The sequence below is a fragment of the Drosophila virilis genome, chromosome X (genome assembly GCF_030788295.1).
Source record: "Drosophila virilis strain 15010-1051.87 chromosome X, Dvir_AGI_RSII-ME, whole genome shotgun sequence".
Classification (NCBI taxonomy): domain Eukaryota; kingdom Metazoa; phylum Arthropoda; class Insecta; order Diptera; family Drosophilidae; genus Drosophila; species Drosophila virilis.
This window is the reverse complement of record NC_091543.1, coordinates 14,892,781-14,910,743: the sequence shown is the minus strand read 5'-3', so window position 1 is coordinate 14,910,743 and position 17,963 is coordinate 14,892,781. Positions and strand designations below refer to the sequence as shown.

At 37.0% G+C, this 17,963-nt stretch overlaps 2 protein-coding genes across 2 annotated transcripts in view; one reads left to right on the top strand and one right to left on the bottom strand.

Annotated features, from left to right (window-relative positions):
* Lim1 (LIM homeobox 1) overlaps nt 1-17,963 on the bottom strand; it is a 153,535-nt gene that overhangs the window by 108,635 nt on the left and 26,937 nt on the right. The window contains exon 3 of the mRNA XM_032439588.2: nt 7,786-7,828. Within this exon, the coding sequence (XP_032295479.2) occupies nt 7,786-7,828 (43 nt within the window). The remainder of the gene's footprint in view (nt 1-7,785; nt 7,829-17,963) is intronic.
* The window catches only part of LOC6635547 (fl(2)d-associated complex component), a 45,335-nt gene that overhangs the window by 1,906 nt on the left and 25,466 nt on the right, over nt 1-17,963 (top strand). The window contains exon 2 of the mRNA XM_015169166.3: nt 16,283-16,315. The gene's annotated coding sequence lies outside the window, so the exon portion shown is untranslated. The remainder of the gene's footprint in view (nt 1-16,282; nt 16,316-17,963) is intronic.

Sequence of the window (17,963 nt, the reverse complement as noted above, 5' to 3'; positions counted from 1 at the left end):
GTGTGTTGTCAGTCGCATTAGGGCAAGAAATCTTTGTGTCTACTAAGATACGCTGAGGTGTGTGCAACGCTGTGTGTGTGTGAGTGTGTGTGTGTGTGTAGGTAATTAAACAGACAACATCTGCAGTTCAATTCACAGCCGTTTCTGCTGCTGCAACTGATGCTGCTGATGCTGCTGCTGCTGCTGCTGCTGCGGTGCGTTGCAAGATTTATTTATGACTTGACCATTCACCTAGGACGGCGGAGGGGAGCAAGTGCTGCGGTTGCCTCTGGTCTGATGTCTGATGCTGCACAGCATCGGGCTGAAATTCATAAACAACATCAACAACATAGAAATCAAGTTTAGCAGCAGCTGCAGCAACGGGTGCTGCGTTGTTAGAACTGTTAGGGCCTGTCGAGGGGGGATGGGATGGGATGGGTGGCCCGAGTGTCCATTGGGCATATATACGTATATATATATATATATATATATATTATGTATATTATGTATATTATGTATATGTATAGCAATTTACTGTGCAATTTCTGCAGCGAGCCGCACACAAAATCAAGATGTTGCTGGAAAATTCTTCGACACGAGCTTCTCCGTCCGCCTCGCTGGCTGCGTCCGAGTCGTGGACTCGTGTTGCACTACGACGAAGTCGAGAGGCCAAAGCTTTTCGTTATTTATTTTTATCAGCGATTTTTCTTTGAGCTGCGGCCAAACAAGTTTTCCAGCATATATTTCGCTTTTCGCTTGCAGTTCTTTTTGGCTAAAACTCCACAACCGCCCAACCGATCCAACGGACTCACCCGCCCAACCTCCCGCCCTTCAGCTGGTCAGTTGTCTTTGGCGCTTCGCTGCTTTGAATTGAATGCTTGTTGCTGCCATTTTTTTATTGTTATTATTATAGCCGACTATTATTTTCATTATTATTATTGCCGCATTGCGCTGCACCAAATGTCAAATAAATCATGCAACCAACTGATTTTTGCATAGACAACTCGTTGAGCCAGTTTCAACCTGGATGCGGTTCTTGTTGCGATTTCGGTATTGAGATTAGTTGAATTCTTGGGGGATAGCCAAAGCATCATTGTGGCTGATTAGGCAGACGAGTGTCTGTGTGTGTGTGTGTGTGTGTTAGAGTGTGTGTGTGTGTGTGCAACAGCGTGAAGCAGCTTGTTACATGCCACACATACCACACACACAAGCAGACACACAGGCCTGTATAGAGAACACGGCTTAATAGCTAAGTCACGCTTGAATTAAGGCTCTCCACAAATGCAGCAACCAATTAAAATACCATTGGTAGCATATACGAAATGAAAGCAACAATATTTGCTATCTTATAGGTGCATACCTTGCAATGAATGAGCCTTGAGATAGGAGCAAAGCTGGTGTCTTTAATTAATACCCATGAATGAACATTATCCATCGATATACGTTTTCCATAGTAATATTATCCATTCATTGCTATACAAATACAATTATCATTTATTATTTTCAAATTAAACTCGACTCGGAAAAATACCCAAATAGCTCGCACACCCCGTTTTGACACATTTCACCAATCCATCATCAACCAGTTGACTCAAGATGACATTCCGAATAAAACTTTCGCACAGCTTTTTAAATGGCGACCCATTATACTAAAGTTTGTGTGTGTGTGTGTGTGTGTGTTCGCATTTTGTAATCTATTCGCGTTTATCTGTCAAAATAAAATCAAACAATCATTTAATTAGCAGCTACAACAACACCAACTACATAAGAAGAAGGAGACGCAGATGATGATGATGACGAACATGAAGAAACGAGGCCGCAAACTTCCGCACGCAATAAACTCAAAAAAAAAAAAACACAAAAAAAAAATTGAAATTGAAATTGCCCACTTGGCTGGGGCATCATCTTTGAGAGTCTGCGGCATGGCCTGGGCGTTACCCCATTGGTGTAAACTTTCTAAGCTTTCAAGATTTTTAAAGTGTGCAAATATTTCCATATAGAAAGTAAATGAAATTTCTGCGCAAAATAATTGCCATAGATGCATGGCGGAGGCCGTGTACTTGCTCGTTAATATGTATATGCACACACACACACACACACACACACACACACACATGCAGTATACACCTGCAGCAACAGCAACAGCAATAACAACAACAACAACAACAACAATGCCAAAGGTCTGCGCCAGCTTCGACGTCAACGTCGGCGCCAAAGTTAACGCCAACGTCGCATCGTCGCATTGTCAACGGGCAATCAGTGAAAGTTAAATCGAACAATGCAGCCAGCCGCCTTGCTGCTCTCCCTCCCTCTCGCACTTTCTGTATATCGGTCGCGCTCTCTCCCTCTCCCTGGCTCACTCTTCTTTGTGTTTCTACGTCCACCTGCTCTCGCGCCGGCTGGCTGTCACTCGCAGCTGGAGCTGTCGTTTGCTGTTGTAGGCGCGCCGCAGGTGCCATTGTGTTGTTATTGTAATTTCACACTCTCAGCAAGCAAAAGTGAAAAGAATGCTAAAGCTACAAAAACCTACGCACACGCACAAATGCCAAAAGCTCTGACAGCCAGAAGAGGAACCCACTTAAAGTGTAGGGGCGCATAGGCGCAAGCAGCGACAGCGACAGCTACAGCGACAGCGAGCGTTAATCAATTTAATTAAGGCGCGTGAGAAGCGCAGCAGCAACAACAATGGCAACAACAAATTTGACAGCGACGTCAGATTAACAGTTAAGCCAAAGTGTATAGCAACAACAACAACAACAACCACACAAAAGAGACAATGCTAAAGTAGTACAATAAAAATTTTCAAAATTAATTTAACTGTTTCGTATAATGAAACAGGCGAAATGGAGAATACCATAATAATAATAATAATAATAATAGTAATACAAATATAACTGTTAGTAGGTTAGCAGTTAGTTTTGCCCAGCAATATATTTCGCCATCTCCGCCCGAGCTAAGCTTGACTTTATGAAGCCTTACTTTCAAGGTAGCTGCCAAAATGTAGCATATTATGGTATATGGCTTTTAAGATTACATTTTCTATGTATATATGAATGGGCAAATCAGTTGAGGAAATAAGATTACATTTTGGTTATATATAGGGTTTATGTGCCGGGGTAAATAAGCTTACTATTTGGGCATATTTAGGTCGATAAATATACCGAGGCATACAAAACGCAACAAAAATACATATTAGAATAAAATTCTAATAGTCGCAAAAACCTATTTATTTAACAAAAATAATTTTGCCTAAGCTTGTGTCCAAGGAAATTTTCACTTGATTTTAGGAGTTTAAACTTAAAACAAGTCCACGGTTGTCTAAATTAAGCACAAAATATTTTGACCTAAATATAATCCATACCCGCCTAGATAGTAGGACAAATATAGCCCAACATTTAGACAATTTTTCGTAAAATTTAAAATATAATACTTCTAAAACTATAATAAAGTCCATTCGCACTCAGATATTAGTACAAATATTATCCGAAAATGTCATCCATTTTTTTCTGCACTTCAAGCGATGTTTGACAAAAGTATAATCCATTCCAAAATCTAGCCCAAATTTATCCTAAATTTAAGGCAACATATGACTGAAATATTGTCCATTCCAGCCTAGATATTAAGACAAACAAAATCAAACTAGCCTTTAAGCAATAAACTTTCTTTTCTTGGTAATGGTGTAACCAGAGAAAAGGATAATTAAACGTAGGCACAGAAACTATCTAGTTTAGCTAGGTATTATCAGTAACGATTTCTTAAAAATGCAATTTATAATTAAATATAGAGCATATATTCACATATGTATATATCATATATACATAAATCCTCAACGAACCGATATCTGTTTATTTAGAAACTTAATATCAAATACATAATGCGAAATATATTTTATTACCCTCTCATAATAACATTAAACGAATAAAAAACCGAACTCTAGACCCAAGTTCCAATTCATTATCAGATGTACGAATTAAATGTTTAGCATTTGTTGATCATAACATTTTCGTAAATGTTCCGCCATAGATCTATTTGATATCCAGATGTTTCACCCGCATTTGTTTTGATGTTTCTCTGGTTTCTTGTTAAAAATTACATGCAAATACAATTTATTGAAGGTGAACGGAAATGTGAGCTAATTTTTGAATGATAAATGCGTTTTGTGGGGCTCGCGCTGAGCAAAAGCGATTTACTTTAATTAATTAAAATGCCAGCAAAATGCCATGATACTCGTGCAACAGCAACAACAACCACAACCAGAGAAGAGCCAACACCTGGAAAACGGAGCCAACGAAGCGCTTAAAAGTTTTTTGACCTTCACGGCGCTGTTTTCTTTGAGCAGCAACAACAACAACAACAACTGCATGCGTTACGAGCTGTAACAGCAACCGATTCATAACTCACGACTTTCGCGACAATTTTCACCTATAACTCATCTAAATGGTAACGAAAAACCCGCCAAAAAAGGCCAACCACAAAACCAGTTTACAGTCAAAATGAATTTTTTCTGCCAAACACTCTTAACTGCAGGTGAAATACGTTTTGTGAGCGCGTTTGCTGCGTAATCAACCTAAGTACGTGTACTTATATAAAAGCAATCGTTTAAAACCATTAGTTAATTATAGCTATAAAACTTAACTATCGGTCAGAGCAGTTCGTATATATTCGCTGAGCGGCATATAATGTGTGCAAGGTCTCAATCGCCTGTGCCAAGCTTGTTCTATTGCATTTGCGATTTTTTAATTCCCTTTTACGCTATATTCGTGAACGTTATGCTGGCGCTGTTACGGCAATTTCTGTATACGTTTAATGCCAGCTTGAAATACAAATGCATGCTGGATAAAGGATAAAGTTAATCACTTTTTTTTCATATTCATATTCGGAAACGTGTTTTCCTGATGTTAACTCAGCTTGTACCCTTTTGGGTGCAGCAATAGAAGGATTAATGCTTTATATGCATAAATATATAAGATATAATATATATCTGTATAATTAATTGCAAAAGTGAACGACGCGCGCAAGGCTCAAGTAATTCAATATTTTTCGAGTTTCGCATATTTAATTGGCGCATAAATTTGACAATTTTATGACAGGATATTTTGCGCCAAATCTTGTTTTTATTTTAACTTTTTTACATCTTTTTTATTGCATTTGCTGTAAATTTTTGCGGTTGTTGCGGTCACCGCCAAAGGCGCATAAATAAATATATTGTAAATGAAAGAGATTTTTTCTTTTTTGGAAATTTACTTTTATATTTGCCAGGTTTTTTGTATTTATATTTTTGATTTATTTTTGGTTTTGGTTTTTTTGGCTTTGATTTTTTATTTTTTATGTGCATCATTAGAAAGTGAATTGCGCGTGCGTCGTTGTTGTTGTTGTTATTGTTGTTACTGGTTTGCCAACTGATCAGCAGCACCTTTCTCTCAACGAGAGAGCGAGCCGAGAAACAAAAACAAAATCAAGACGAGCGAAAAAAAACAAAAAAAAAAAAACACTGCCAAAATCGATTCGCTTCGGTTGGAAATGGCCAGAGCCAGGTCTGGCCGGCTGAAACTAAAGCTGGGAGTTGGAGTTGGAATTAGAGTTGGAAGCTGGAGCTGAGGCTGGGGCTGAATCTTTTTGATCTTGGGAATGGCGAGCCAACGGCGACGGTAGCAATGGACAATTTATGGGGGGCACTGTCTGCATTTTATGGCAAAAATAAATTAAATGCAAATTAACAAACGCTTTTCGAGCGCTAAATAAAAAATACAACAAATGCTTTGCCAGGGGCCAGCTTAGAAAGCCGCTCCCATGTGCCCAGGTAATATGCATTGTCAACGGATTCGTTTCGGACCGGCCAGGCACAGCCCAAGCAATTTTATGCTCTTCAGTTTAGATGTCCAACTTAGCCAGACAGTTTTAAGAGGCCAATCAAAGTGGCTAGACAATTGGTAATTATTGCTACCACATTGATAAACTGTGCTGCCTTTGAACCTAATTCGGAGCCCAGTGGGCTACTGACGTGGCTAATATGCCATTAAATAGCTTGTTTTGGACCAATTTTGTAGTGTTCATTAACATAATGAAGTTTTTCAATATGAAATGCAGTTTCCCATGTTCCATTGTTGCATTAGGCCCAGTTTTATAATTATATTAAGAAGATATATGATTTGTGAATTGAGTACTATTAAAAATAGATTTCTGATTTGGTTTCCTAAAAACCCAGTAATTTTAGAAATTGGGTTCGTTGAATGAAGAGTATGATATAGGATCCAGAAATGGGAACCACCCTAGGAACGATCAGTCGAATAGTAGGTTCTTATATTGAAAACTTTTTTGGGTATAAATATTTCTTTCTTCTATTCACCATGCTCCTCATATATACAGGCAAAGTCCTAACAACATCGAAGTGTTATATCATATAGCTGCCATAGGAACAATCGGTCCAAAACTAGTTTCTGATTTCAAAGATATTTTCATCAAACTCAGCATTTAAGAGCTTCATTCCTCCCACACATCTGCAAAATGTCTACAAGGGTATTAACTTTTAATCATGTTGAAGTCAACCTAACTTTATCGTTTCTTTTTTTGCTTGTTCCCAATGTATAAAGACTTGCTCTATAGAATCTATAGTATTCGAAGTGTGGCTCAACAGAACTAGCCGAAATTCTTAGAAAATGTTGTTGCTACTTTTCGGGGACCCACCCCAGACGGTCTTGCCCGGACGGACTTCCCCTGTTGATCCGATCCGAAGCAGTTAGTTAGCTGTGAACCTTGGCTCTTAATGAAATGTTAATATAACCACTTTTAGTTTCGCTGAGCCCACGGATCAGCGTCAGGCACTTGGCCATCAAGTGGTCCCCGTTGACCAAATCGTGTTTCACTTTTGTTTTCATTAAAAAGCATAAAATTTCGTTGCCCACCGCGTGTTGTTTCGACTGTTTTTCCTTTTTTTTTACGTTTTGAACAATCCGAATGGCTGACCCGTTCGGATGGAGTGGATGGTGTGGGACAACGAGGGAGCCGCGGCAATTGCGGGCGCATTTCTATGTTTCTCAGGCCAACGTTGCCGACATGCGACAATTGAAAGTGTTGTCAATTTTAGTTGCTTTGTTTGTTTTTGCAAGCTCAGAGGCCACTTTTTTTCACTTTTTTTTTCTGCCTGTCCAACTGTCTGGCTGGCTGACTGGCTGGGCAGGCGACGCACTGCGTCTACTTGGCGGCCACTTCAGGCGACTGCTTCAGATTTCCGTCATTAATGTCATGCGACATAAATCTTGTTGTTGCTGTGTAGCTTGTTATTTTTATTACATATTTTCTCGTTGTTGTTGTTGTTGTTGGGGCAACGTTGTTGCCATTATTATGATTATTTCGCATTGTCTTTTTGGCGGTCGAGCAGCGCCCAATGTTCACTTGGACAACCAGTTGACCCGGTGCCAGACGTCTTCCACTCGTATATCGTTTTCATTTTCATTATTTCGCTGAGGTTTACAGCTTGCCCTGCGAAACAAGTTTCAGTTACACCAAAAAAAAAAAAAAAAATACAAGTTTATGACAATTTAATGCAATGGCAGTCGAGGTGTATAAAAAATGTACAGACAGCTTGGACAAGTACCAAAAATGTGGCAAGCCATCCAATCCGTAACCCCTTTATATACCCTATTATCTTTAATTTATATGATGGCTATTTGAAAAATTGTATTTTTTAGATTTATAAAATGTATTTTTGCTGCAATTCAGTTGTTCGATATGGATTTGTGACTGGGCGATGGACATGAATAGACTTAATCTAATGAATACAGAAATATACACATAATGTGAACTTACCCACAATTTACACAGCGCGGAGTCCAGAAATTGCTGTAGAACACTAAAAGAACATAAGACATACATAACATAAGAATAGAAAAGACAGAGGTATAGGGAAAGAGCAGTGGGTAATAAGCAAGAAGAACTTAGTTCCAAGAGAGTATGGATGAATATTTATCAGATTTTCAACATAACTATATCATATTATATATCATACTGCAGAGCAAGCATAAAAAGAATCGCATAGAAGGGCAATTTTTCAATTTGATTTCTTCTAGCAGAGTTATTTAATAAGTACTTAATATTTATATTTTAATATAGATTGCACGAAAATAAAAATTATTTTTATAAAGACTAAAGCACCTAAGTCCCAATTGAGGGGATACATTTTTGGCAAAAGTTTCAAATACGAAGCGTAAATTTACACAGAGATTTTTGAAAATAAAATGTGAGCTTGACACACTCATACATATGGCGGACAACTCTTAAGACAACTTTCAATTCAGGGGATAGATTTTTGCAAAAGTTTCAAACATGAAACGGGCATTGTCACGATGATCTTTCAATATTACATCTCTTTTAAATAACTAAAATTAATTTGAATTATTTATTTATTTTAGCCTCAAATATTAATAATGTATATATAGTCTCCGGCTGCGATATTTGACAATTTCTGACAACGACTGACTTCTGACCCTGTTCAGCAGTTCGACCCAGTTCGCGCAGAGCGCCAACTTGGCTGTTCATTATTTGTTTGTTAGCCTCTTGGCGCTTAGAGTCAAGTGTAGCACAATCGATCGAAACAAAATATGACCTTTTCGGCGCATTTAACAAAATCGATTTCTTATGCGATCTCTCATAAAAGGCCAATCAAAAAACAGTCGTGCAGTTGTTGCTGCTGTTGCTTTTGTTGTATCTGACTTCTTCAATGACCCACTAACTGCTGCCATCAAGCACGGAAGTGGACAACAGGCCAACATTTTGTATCGATTTTTTAATTTAAGCCTACATATATAATGTTTATATATATATCAGAGTACTGGGCTTTAGCCTATAGCCGGTCTCGTTTCTCACACACATTTTGCATGCTCCACATAAAAGAATTTGTGTTGAACAAAAATACATTAAAAAATATTATTAAACCAATTAAGCGCACTTTATACGAGCACATAGCTATTTTTTTTCCACAGCAACAATTAATACCTTCTATTGTAGTGTGTGTGTGTGTGTGTGTGTGTGTGTGCCGGGTCTGTCGGCGCTTTTCATGCCATAATTTTCAGCTTCCGCAATTCGAAAATAATGGAAAATTTGGCAATAGACAAACGAGTCGGAGAATGATTCATGACTTTTAACCAACTCGTATTTAATGCACGCGATTAGCTTTTTTTATTTAATATTTCATTTTTATATTTGTTTTATTATTATTATTATTATTATAATTTTTATCGCTTGCCCGCTTTTAAGTCTTGTGATAATCCTTTCTTATAAAACTTGTATTCGTTGCCTTTTGTTCATATTTTTTACAGTTACAAACAATTAATAAATATTATGCAAACATAGGCCAAAAATACAAAATTAGCTAATAAATACCTAAGGTATTGATTGCAAATACGGACTTCAGCGTTTGCCTATTCAAAAGTTTAGACAGTACATTTTCAATTACAATAATAACGATGATTTATAGAACCAGTTGCTGTCATTGTTATTGTTGTTGTTGTTGTTGTTGTTGTTTTGTTGTTGTTGTATTACGCGTTTTGTTACCTTGACCAGCTACTCGTGCATCGTAATTGAAAAGTTCCCACAGAGATCCCAAAAAAAAATTAAACTTAAATAAATAAGAAACAAAAAATCATTTCCCTCTTCGATATGTGAATTCAAGGCGAAACCTTTCAATGTCTGCGGAGAGTGCAAGCGCAGAGGGGCGTGCCGGAGGCGCTGCGTAAAACAAAATTAAATTAAGCAACAAAAAAATGACAATAACAACAAGCCCATGAAGGCTATAATCTTGTCGAAGCCTCAACTTAAAGAGACAAACAAACATCGCATATGTTGTAAAAACATTTCAAAAACAAATACGAGTAGCCTAGTAGGAAATGCCGAACCTAGAGATACCTTCGACTTTTAGAAGTAAAATTTCATCGAAGGGTTTTTTGGAAAATAAGATTTACAAATGTATGTAAAATGCCGAAGGAAGCATCTCCGACCCCATAGTGTATATATATCGATCGAAACATGTCTGTCCGTCTTTCGATCTCAGAACCTGTAACAGCTAGAGACTTAAAAACTTAACATAGTTTTTCAGTGCAGTGCGAGCTTGTTTCTGATTATTTAATAACTTGACCCGTTTCTAAGCAATCGATAAATTGATATCTCCCCCCCCCCCCCCCCTCTTATAGAGCGAGCTGCATTTGATAGGAGGTGTAGGGCATTTGCTAGTCGGGCACTCCCGACTTGAGCACCTTTTACTTGTTTTTTCTTCTTATCTATCGAACGTTCACTGTACATCATGCAGTTCAACTACAGCCGCTATTAGCTCAAGCTGCAGCCCACACATGCAATTAAAGCGGGCACTTCCGTAACGGAATTTGAGGCCCTCGTCTGGAGGGCATTGCACCTACCAGAGAGGTCAAAATTAGATTAATTGGGCTGATAATAGCTGAACGAAGACAGCTTCACAAGCGGCGCTTAATAAGCTTAAAGTGCACTTTTTTCGGGTTTTCCTTTACTTTTTTTTTTGAGGAAATGCAATGCAATTATAATAAAATTCTGATTGTAAAAAAATTGATAAGCTTAATGGCTGTTATCAGAAGATGCGGAAAAGTTTTCCGGTGAATTCCAAAGTTAAACTTTTTACTATTTAGGTATTTTATAAGCCAGAATATGTTATAATTATAATTATTATTTTTATTATTAGTATTATTATTATTATTATTATTGTATTTATTAGCGTAATTATTATTATTAATATATTTAGTTTTATTATTTTTTAAAATTTTTTTTTTTTGCTATTATTATTTACTTTTTGATTATTATTTTTTCAGTACTAGAACACAAGCTTATGTCTATGAAGTAAAATAAAGTCGTATTGTCGATTCGTTTGTTAATCAGATAGGCTCTTTAACCATCTACGCCGTGCCAGCTGACAATTGCCTTGTGCAGCGAATGCATCTGTCAAATTTTCGCTCACATTACCCACTTATTGGTGGACCAAGTTTAGATACGATTCACAATATCTGAGCACAAGGAAGCGAATGAGCTAAACTGTGACATAATCACAAGTCATAAACAATGCGCCTTCGTTGATTGGGGGTTTTGTGGGTATCAATGCAGAGAGAAAATACATATGTAGGCAAATAGTATGAAATCAACTGCGGTTGAATGCAGCGCCTAATGCTAGACAATTACTGCGATTACGTGATGCATATTAGATAAAAGACTGCGCACGCGCCCCCTTCCCCTTCCCCATCCCCTTCGTCACGAACCCATTCGATACCTGCACTGAACACTGAGCGCCTGATATATCGATTACCTTGCATGCAAACACTTCCCCATATAAGTATATACCATATGTATATGCATGAGGCGAGGCCCAGGCCCAGGCCACACTCCACAGTCCACACTCCACAGTCGACAGTGCCAATCTCAATCTCTCAGGCAGCAGGGTTCGAGTCGAATGAACACGAAACGTACTAAAATCGAAACCGAAACCAAAACGCAAAGTGTACGCAAAAAAAAACCTTAATTACAACAACAACATCTGCAACAACAACGACAACAACAACAACAATAGCAGCAAATGAAGTCAAGCAAAACCTCAGACCCAGTCAACACTCATCAGTTGTGTGAGTTGTGAGTAGTACTCACTCTAGTGAATAGTGAATCGTGTGTTCCAGTTCCAGGCAGGGCTATCATATGACCGCAAGTCGCTCCATTGAAGCATTGCAAATTTTCTATACCCTGTAATTGTGTTGTGCTGTCTGCAGGTGACCTTTAGCGAATACCCATGATTGCATTATCTTGATCTGCTGTGTTAACTTGTTCGATCTGGGTAAATAACATTTAAAAAATGGGTTAAAGTTTGGCCGTTAGAAATAACATCTACTAATTAGAGAATTCTTAAGGCTTTCCATTTGCAGCTCTGAGCTGGGCACGAGGCATCTGATAGTCAGGCACATCTTTTATATTTATCTATATTTATATATCTATTGTGTTTTGGGTGCCTGAGATTTAAACTCAGACTAAAATTCGGATTGAGACTCAGACTGAGAGCTGGAAACAATGTTGGCAATATCAACAGCAATAGCATCGGCCCTGTACGGCCCGTCCATTGTCTTAGTTATTTTGTTTGTTTTTTTTTTTTTTTTTTTTGCGGCTCTTCGATTATAATGATGTGACGCCAATGGATGATGTAATGATCTCAGGCCCTGGCCACGTAATCACCAACTAAGCAACTAAGCAACTCGCCAGTTCGGCAACTAAGCAACTTTGTTTAATTTGTTTACCCCCGATGCGGTTGATGCGACGCGACGCTTCCTTTTTCAGTATATTTTTCTTCTTCTTCTTTCTACTCAGTTTCAATTTCAATTTCAGTTTCTTTAGCTTTTGGTTTCATACCATAATAAAAAAAAAAAAAACACAACAACAACAACACAAAACTCGACACTTTACGATATTGCATGTGTCTTCATGCACTTGCCGCACTAAAAGGCAAACAACTTCTATAAACAAATGTCATTTCCACTAAATTGAAAACTTGTTGACTTTATGTGAAATTTAGCTGTAAGTTAATGAACTAAAGTGCACAATAAATGGTTAAATAAAAAGATAGCCGGTTTATACCCTGGCAGAGGGTAGCATGATTCGGTCACGTAATCCCATAAAACACACCCAACTAAACTGCGGGAGTCAAGTCGTTCTCTTCATATATGAAATCTGACTATGAGACCACTCTTAATATATTAATATGTTTATATATGTATATAAGATATATCTAATATTTGTTTAGACTGTATAATGAAATATATCATTATTATTATAAAATATGTTAAAACGAAATATTAAAAGAAATAAGATAAGAAATATATACATATATTTGTTATGTGTATATGTGTACTTTTCTTATTTTATTTCAATTTTTATTTTATTTTAATAGAAACGTTACATTGTATGTTTTTATTGTAAACATATTTTTTTCATATTTTATTTGAATAATATATATTTTTTATGTTTTTTCTACACTAATTTATATTTTATATCAAAACGTTAAATATGCAACTTTTTTATGAGAATAATTGTTAAGATTGTTAAAATTTTAATGGTGGATTATACTACATATTATGTTTGATAAAAATTTAAAAAAAGCTTTGTAGAACATAATTTTAAAATGTGTCTCATACAAATTTGAATATAACTTTTGTTTTACATTAGTTGCAAGTATTAACGTAATGGCATTTATCAACATTTTAAAATAAACAACATTTGCAGACATTTTTAAAAATGGTTTTTTAAATAATAATAATTATAATAATAACAATAATTAATGACCAAAAGCGAACACAGCAAATTCAAAGGCAATTAACATATGCAAGATTTTATGGTCTGTCGCCCGCTGTCATAATTATATGAATAGCAAAAGGCAATTGCAATAATGTTTGAAAGGTCTGTTACGATTGTCATCCTTGACAAATTGTTGCTTGATTTAATTAACACTTGACTTTTAATTAGTGCAAATGTGTCAATGCTGTTGCTGGCTTCAAAGAAAGCGTGACTTGTGCTTTCAATGCACTCAAACAATAAAACGAGTCACTCGAAATCGAATAAGTTTCGCCCACAAATTTCATAATCGAATTTCGTAAGATAAATACAGTTTTTTTTTATTATTATTATTTGGTGTGCTTTTTTATTCAACGGCTTTGAGTTGCGCCGCGCCGCAGCGCAGCACAACTATGTGAAGTATGCCCTACCCCCAAAAGCCGCTCGCGCCCCTATGAAATGAAAAGAATTTTGTTAACTGGCACGCTGTGGGCGTGGCACAGCCATCAAAATCAGCGGTTGCTGTTGGTTTTGTTTTCGGCTTTGATTTGCATTATATAGTCGTTTTTATTTTTTTGGTTTTTTACCCACGCTGTGCAAAACAAAAGACTTAGGAAACGAACTTGCCCCCAAGACAAGTGACGCAAAAAATGTGGCACAGCCAGTAGCCGCAGCAGCAGCCAGAGCAACAACAACTACGAAATGTGAATAGGAACAAAATGCTGCGGTAAATTAGTTGCACGTTTGCTCGACTTTTTGTTGTTGCCATTGTTGCTGTTGTTGTTGTTGTTGTTGTTGCTGTTGTTGCTGCTGCTGCTGCAGTTGTTGACTCAATTGCGGCTGCTGTTGTTGCAGAACAAACCGCTCATTAGGCGCATTAAATGCAACTGTGCATTGTGTTTGTTGTTGCTGCTGTTGTTGTTTCTGTTGTTCGCAACGTAATTACACGACAAGGCGCAACTTTAATGTTAACACAAATACCCTACCCTACCCTACACTACCCTACACACACACTCACTCACACGCAGATGAGTTTGTCTAAGGCGAGAACTGCAAACGAAATATCTGCTCAGTATTTGAATTTCTTGGGAATTAGACTATAGTGAAAACTCTTGTCCGGCGCTGTCCGCCGAAGAGAGTTATCACTGTAGCTTGTCTGCTAAAGTGATACGAATTCTGATTGAGCCTATTTTGGGATAATATTAACGCGAGTGTGAATTTCTTTCACGCCCCCAAATAACTCTATTCAAATGACTCTTGCCCATTCGACTCAGTTGATTTATGGCCTTATCTGTTGCTAGCCCTGTTTTGTTTCTCTTATGGCACGACCCTTTCTCAACTTATTGAAGTTTATAACTTTTATGATAGCACAGCAGAAAATTGTATATTTTAATATTCAATGCATTCATTTTTAATTTAGTGGCCAAGAATACAAGTAAAAGGAAAAAGTTGAGAACATTCACACGCTGCATTTTGCAGATATGTCAGAATAGTAAAGCTTCGTAAATGTTGGCTCTGATGAAAATGAAAGAGGGATATATATAGTTTATGGGGTCGGAGGTATCTCCTTCTATACGTTACAGAATTCACGACATAATTCTAATACCCTCTACAAGGGTATACAAAAAATAAAAATAAACAAGCTATGAACACTGAAGCTACTAATTTCTAAATTATTTATTACCTGTTTTTTGCCTCCCACTCAAAGAAACAAAACCTGATGAGGTCTTTTTTAACATTAACTCAAAGCTATCGCATCATTTATCAAAAAAAAATCAAGTGTGCATAGTTATTATAGACATTTTCTACAATTTTTCGCCTACGATTCCCAACTGGTACAAGCGTCAGCTGATTTTTAGATAATGGGACAGAATTGTTTCTCAGCTAATTAAATGGCATTGTGAGCAGCTCTCGCATTTACAGCTACAACTAAGCCAACCAACTAACTAGGTAACTGACTAAACCCAACCAATATGTAGCCAAATGCATGTATTGTGTGACTGTGTCAAGTTGTTGTTGCCTGTTGTTGTTGTTGCCTGTGGTACGTGGGCGCGGGTGTGGGAAAAGCGCAGTAAAAGTGCAGCATCTTTGCCGCAGCACGTTGGCTGCCTCGACGTGGCATTGTCTGAGATCTAAAAACTATTCGCCATGACATGAGAATTAGGCGCAAAAGCGCACTCAAGTCGGAAGAGAGCTTGTGCTAGATATACCTGGTGCCGGTTAGGTAGTTAGTGTCTAAAATTGCTGTAGCCGTTGTTGTTGGAGTTGGTGTTGGTGTTGTCGTCTTTTTTTCTCTATTGGGGTAACGTTCATCACGTTTGTCGATGCAATTTCACAGATAACTGTTTCTTCATGTTTGCCACTCGTGCGGTTGCATAATCCAGCAGCAGCAGCAGCAGCAGAGGCGGCACCACCAAACCACCAAAACAATGCAAGCGGTTTAAAATGCTGCAATTATCCAACAACAACAACAACAATTGAAACTTTTGGCCAACTGCTTCTTTGGCCGCTTCCTCGCCAACAAGTTGCAGCTACCGCCACTTCCTACCCGCCTGCAATGCCCGCCTATGTGGGTCACAGAAGCTGCTTGTTGCTGTTGTTGTTGTTGCTTGTCTTTGGGGCTGTGGCTGTGCCAGCCAGAATATAATTGTTGTCGGTTTGTTTATTTTTGTAGACAATTTGCTGTTGTGTTTGTTTTTCTTCTGTTCATTCGATTTTTTCTTACCTTTTTTTGTGCCTATTTTGTGCGCTTTAGGTGGGCCGCCGCTTTGGCATTTGCAATTGGCATTTTTTATTCATTTTTTTTTTTTTTGGAGCTTGTTATGACATTTTTCTGTTGTTTGTTGTCGTGTGACATTTGAGCGATTGCCTGGCATTTTGTCATTGCCAGATTGCACCGTGCAAACTTTAGATATGTTTCCAAGAATTGTTCACATTTATCAAATGTTAACATACTATTCCGTTTCTTCTTCTTCTTTTGCAGATCTTTAACAGCACGTTTGAAGCTTTGCAGCATGTAAGTCACTTAAATAATTTTGGTATTTGGCCGTTTAATATTTAACTTATATTTATTTAATAATAATTTAATAATATATTCTTATTGCTGCCCTTAAAGGAGTATCACACCTGCCTATCATACGCACTAAATACTTGTCTTAAGTTCTGTTTTTAAATGCCAAATATAGTAAATAATAACTTAAATACAGTTCGAAATATAACAAAATGTATGTAGCATGAAAATGATCTCAATAATATACGGCTTGTACACATTCCATAATGAAGTCTATGTAAAATTTGCTTAATTAAAAAAGGTTATTTCTCGAAATAACTATCTATACAACTTTTAGAATTAGGAGAGTTTTCTCTGAGTGTAGTTACATAATATGGCCATAAAAGTCTGTCTATTCAAAAGTAAAATCAAGAAAAAGAGCTACCAGTAGAGTTTTATTCATTAAGTCTACCTGCAGGTACTCTTCAGATCGGATCTAGTTCTTAGTTTATATATATATTTTTTTTTATAATTAAAAGTAGGGTTTCTCTGAGTGTAATTATATAGAATATATATACAAGCTTCCACAGTCATTAAAAAATTATGTGGAAAAGAAAAGCGAGCTTTGAATTGAGTTTTCTTGTTTTAAGGAATCCTTTAGAGCGGATCACAAGTAAAGTTTCAAGAAGAGGTTATAAAGCCATAGCTCGTCATAGAGTTGAATTCATTATGATTATATCACAATGCTAATTAACATGGATTACTTTCATATATTTTATTATAATTTTTTAAAGAAACTGTTAAAAAGAAATGATATTTATTTAAAATTGAACATTGATTTATATTCAGCAGCAGAGAAGATTATATTAAGAATCAGTTAGCTTTCTTTGAATCTTCAATTAATTCCTCAGCTCTTTTATAAGTATAAACACAAATCTAAACATATTGCATAACAATAGCTAACAAACTTTTCGCGCTTTCCCAACAATAATTCAAAGTTCATGCGACGCCAAGAAATGTTTGATATGTCATGCAACAAAAGGAAACAAACAAAAATAAAGGAAAATATTTGATGCATTTCGTATTTAAATGCATTTGGCATAAATTGTGCCATTGTCATGTTTCCCTTAACGTTGTCTATGCATATTTTCACATGATTTTCAAAATGCATTTGACAAATGCAGCGGCAACAATAACAACAAACCACAGGCAAACAAATAATAATGCAACAAAAGACGCATTAAAATGACATACAAAATATTTGGGCGTTAATTTGTTGAAACAACCGAACAACAACAACGCATAGAAAGCTAATGTTAATGAACTATTTCTGTAAGACAACAACAACAACGACAATAGCAACAAATGGACGCAAATGTGCGCTAAATGATAATCGAAATAATCAGAAACAAAAACCAACCAACAAAAAATAAATGCACAATAAGAGCGACAACAGCAAACAACAAACAAAGCCACGCTGTGCATTTAAAAGTCGAAGTTCAATTTGGTAAGACACAATCGTGCTGGGGCGAGGGGCTGTAGCGGGGGGTGGGCGCCACTTGATGTGGCGTCAAGTGGACACTTGGCAACCACAACAACAAATAATGAAAACAACTTGCACAATGCACAATTTGGGATATATTTTGTATTCAGCGCGCATACCCCTTAAAGTGCG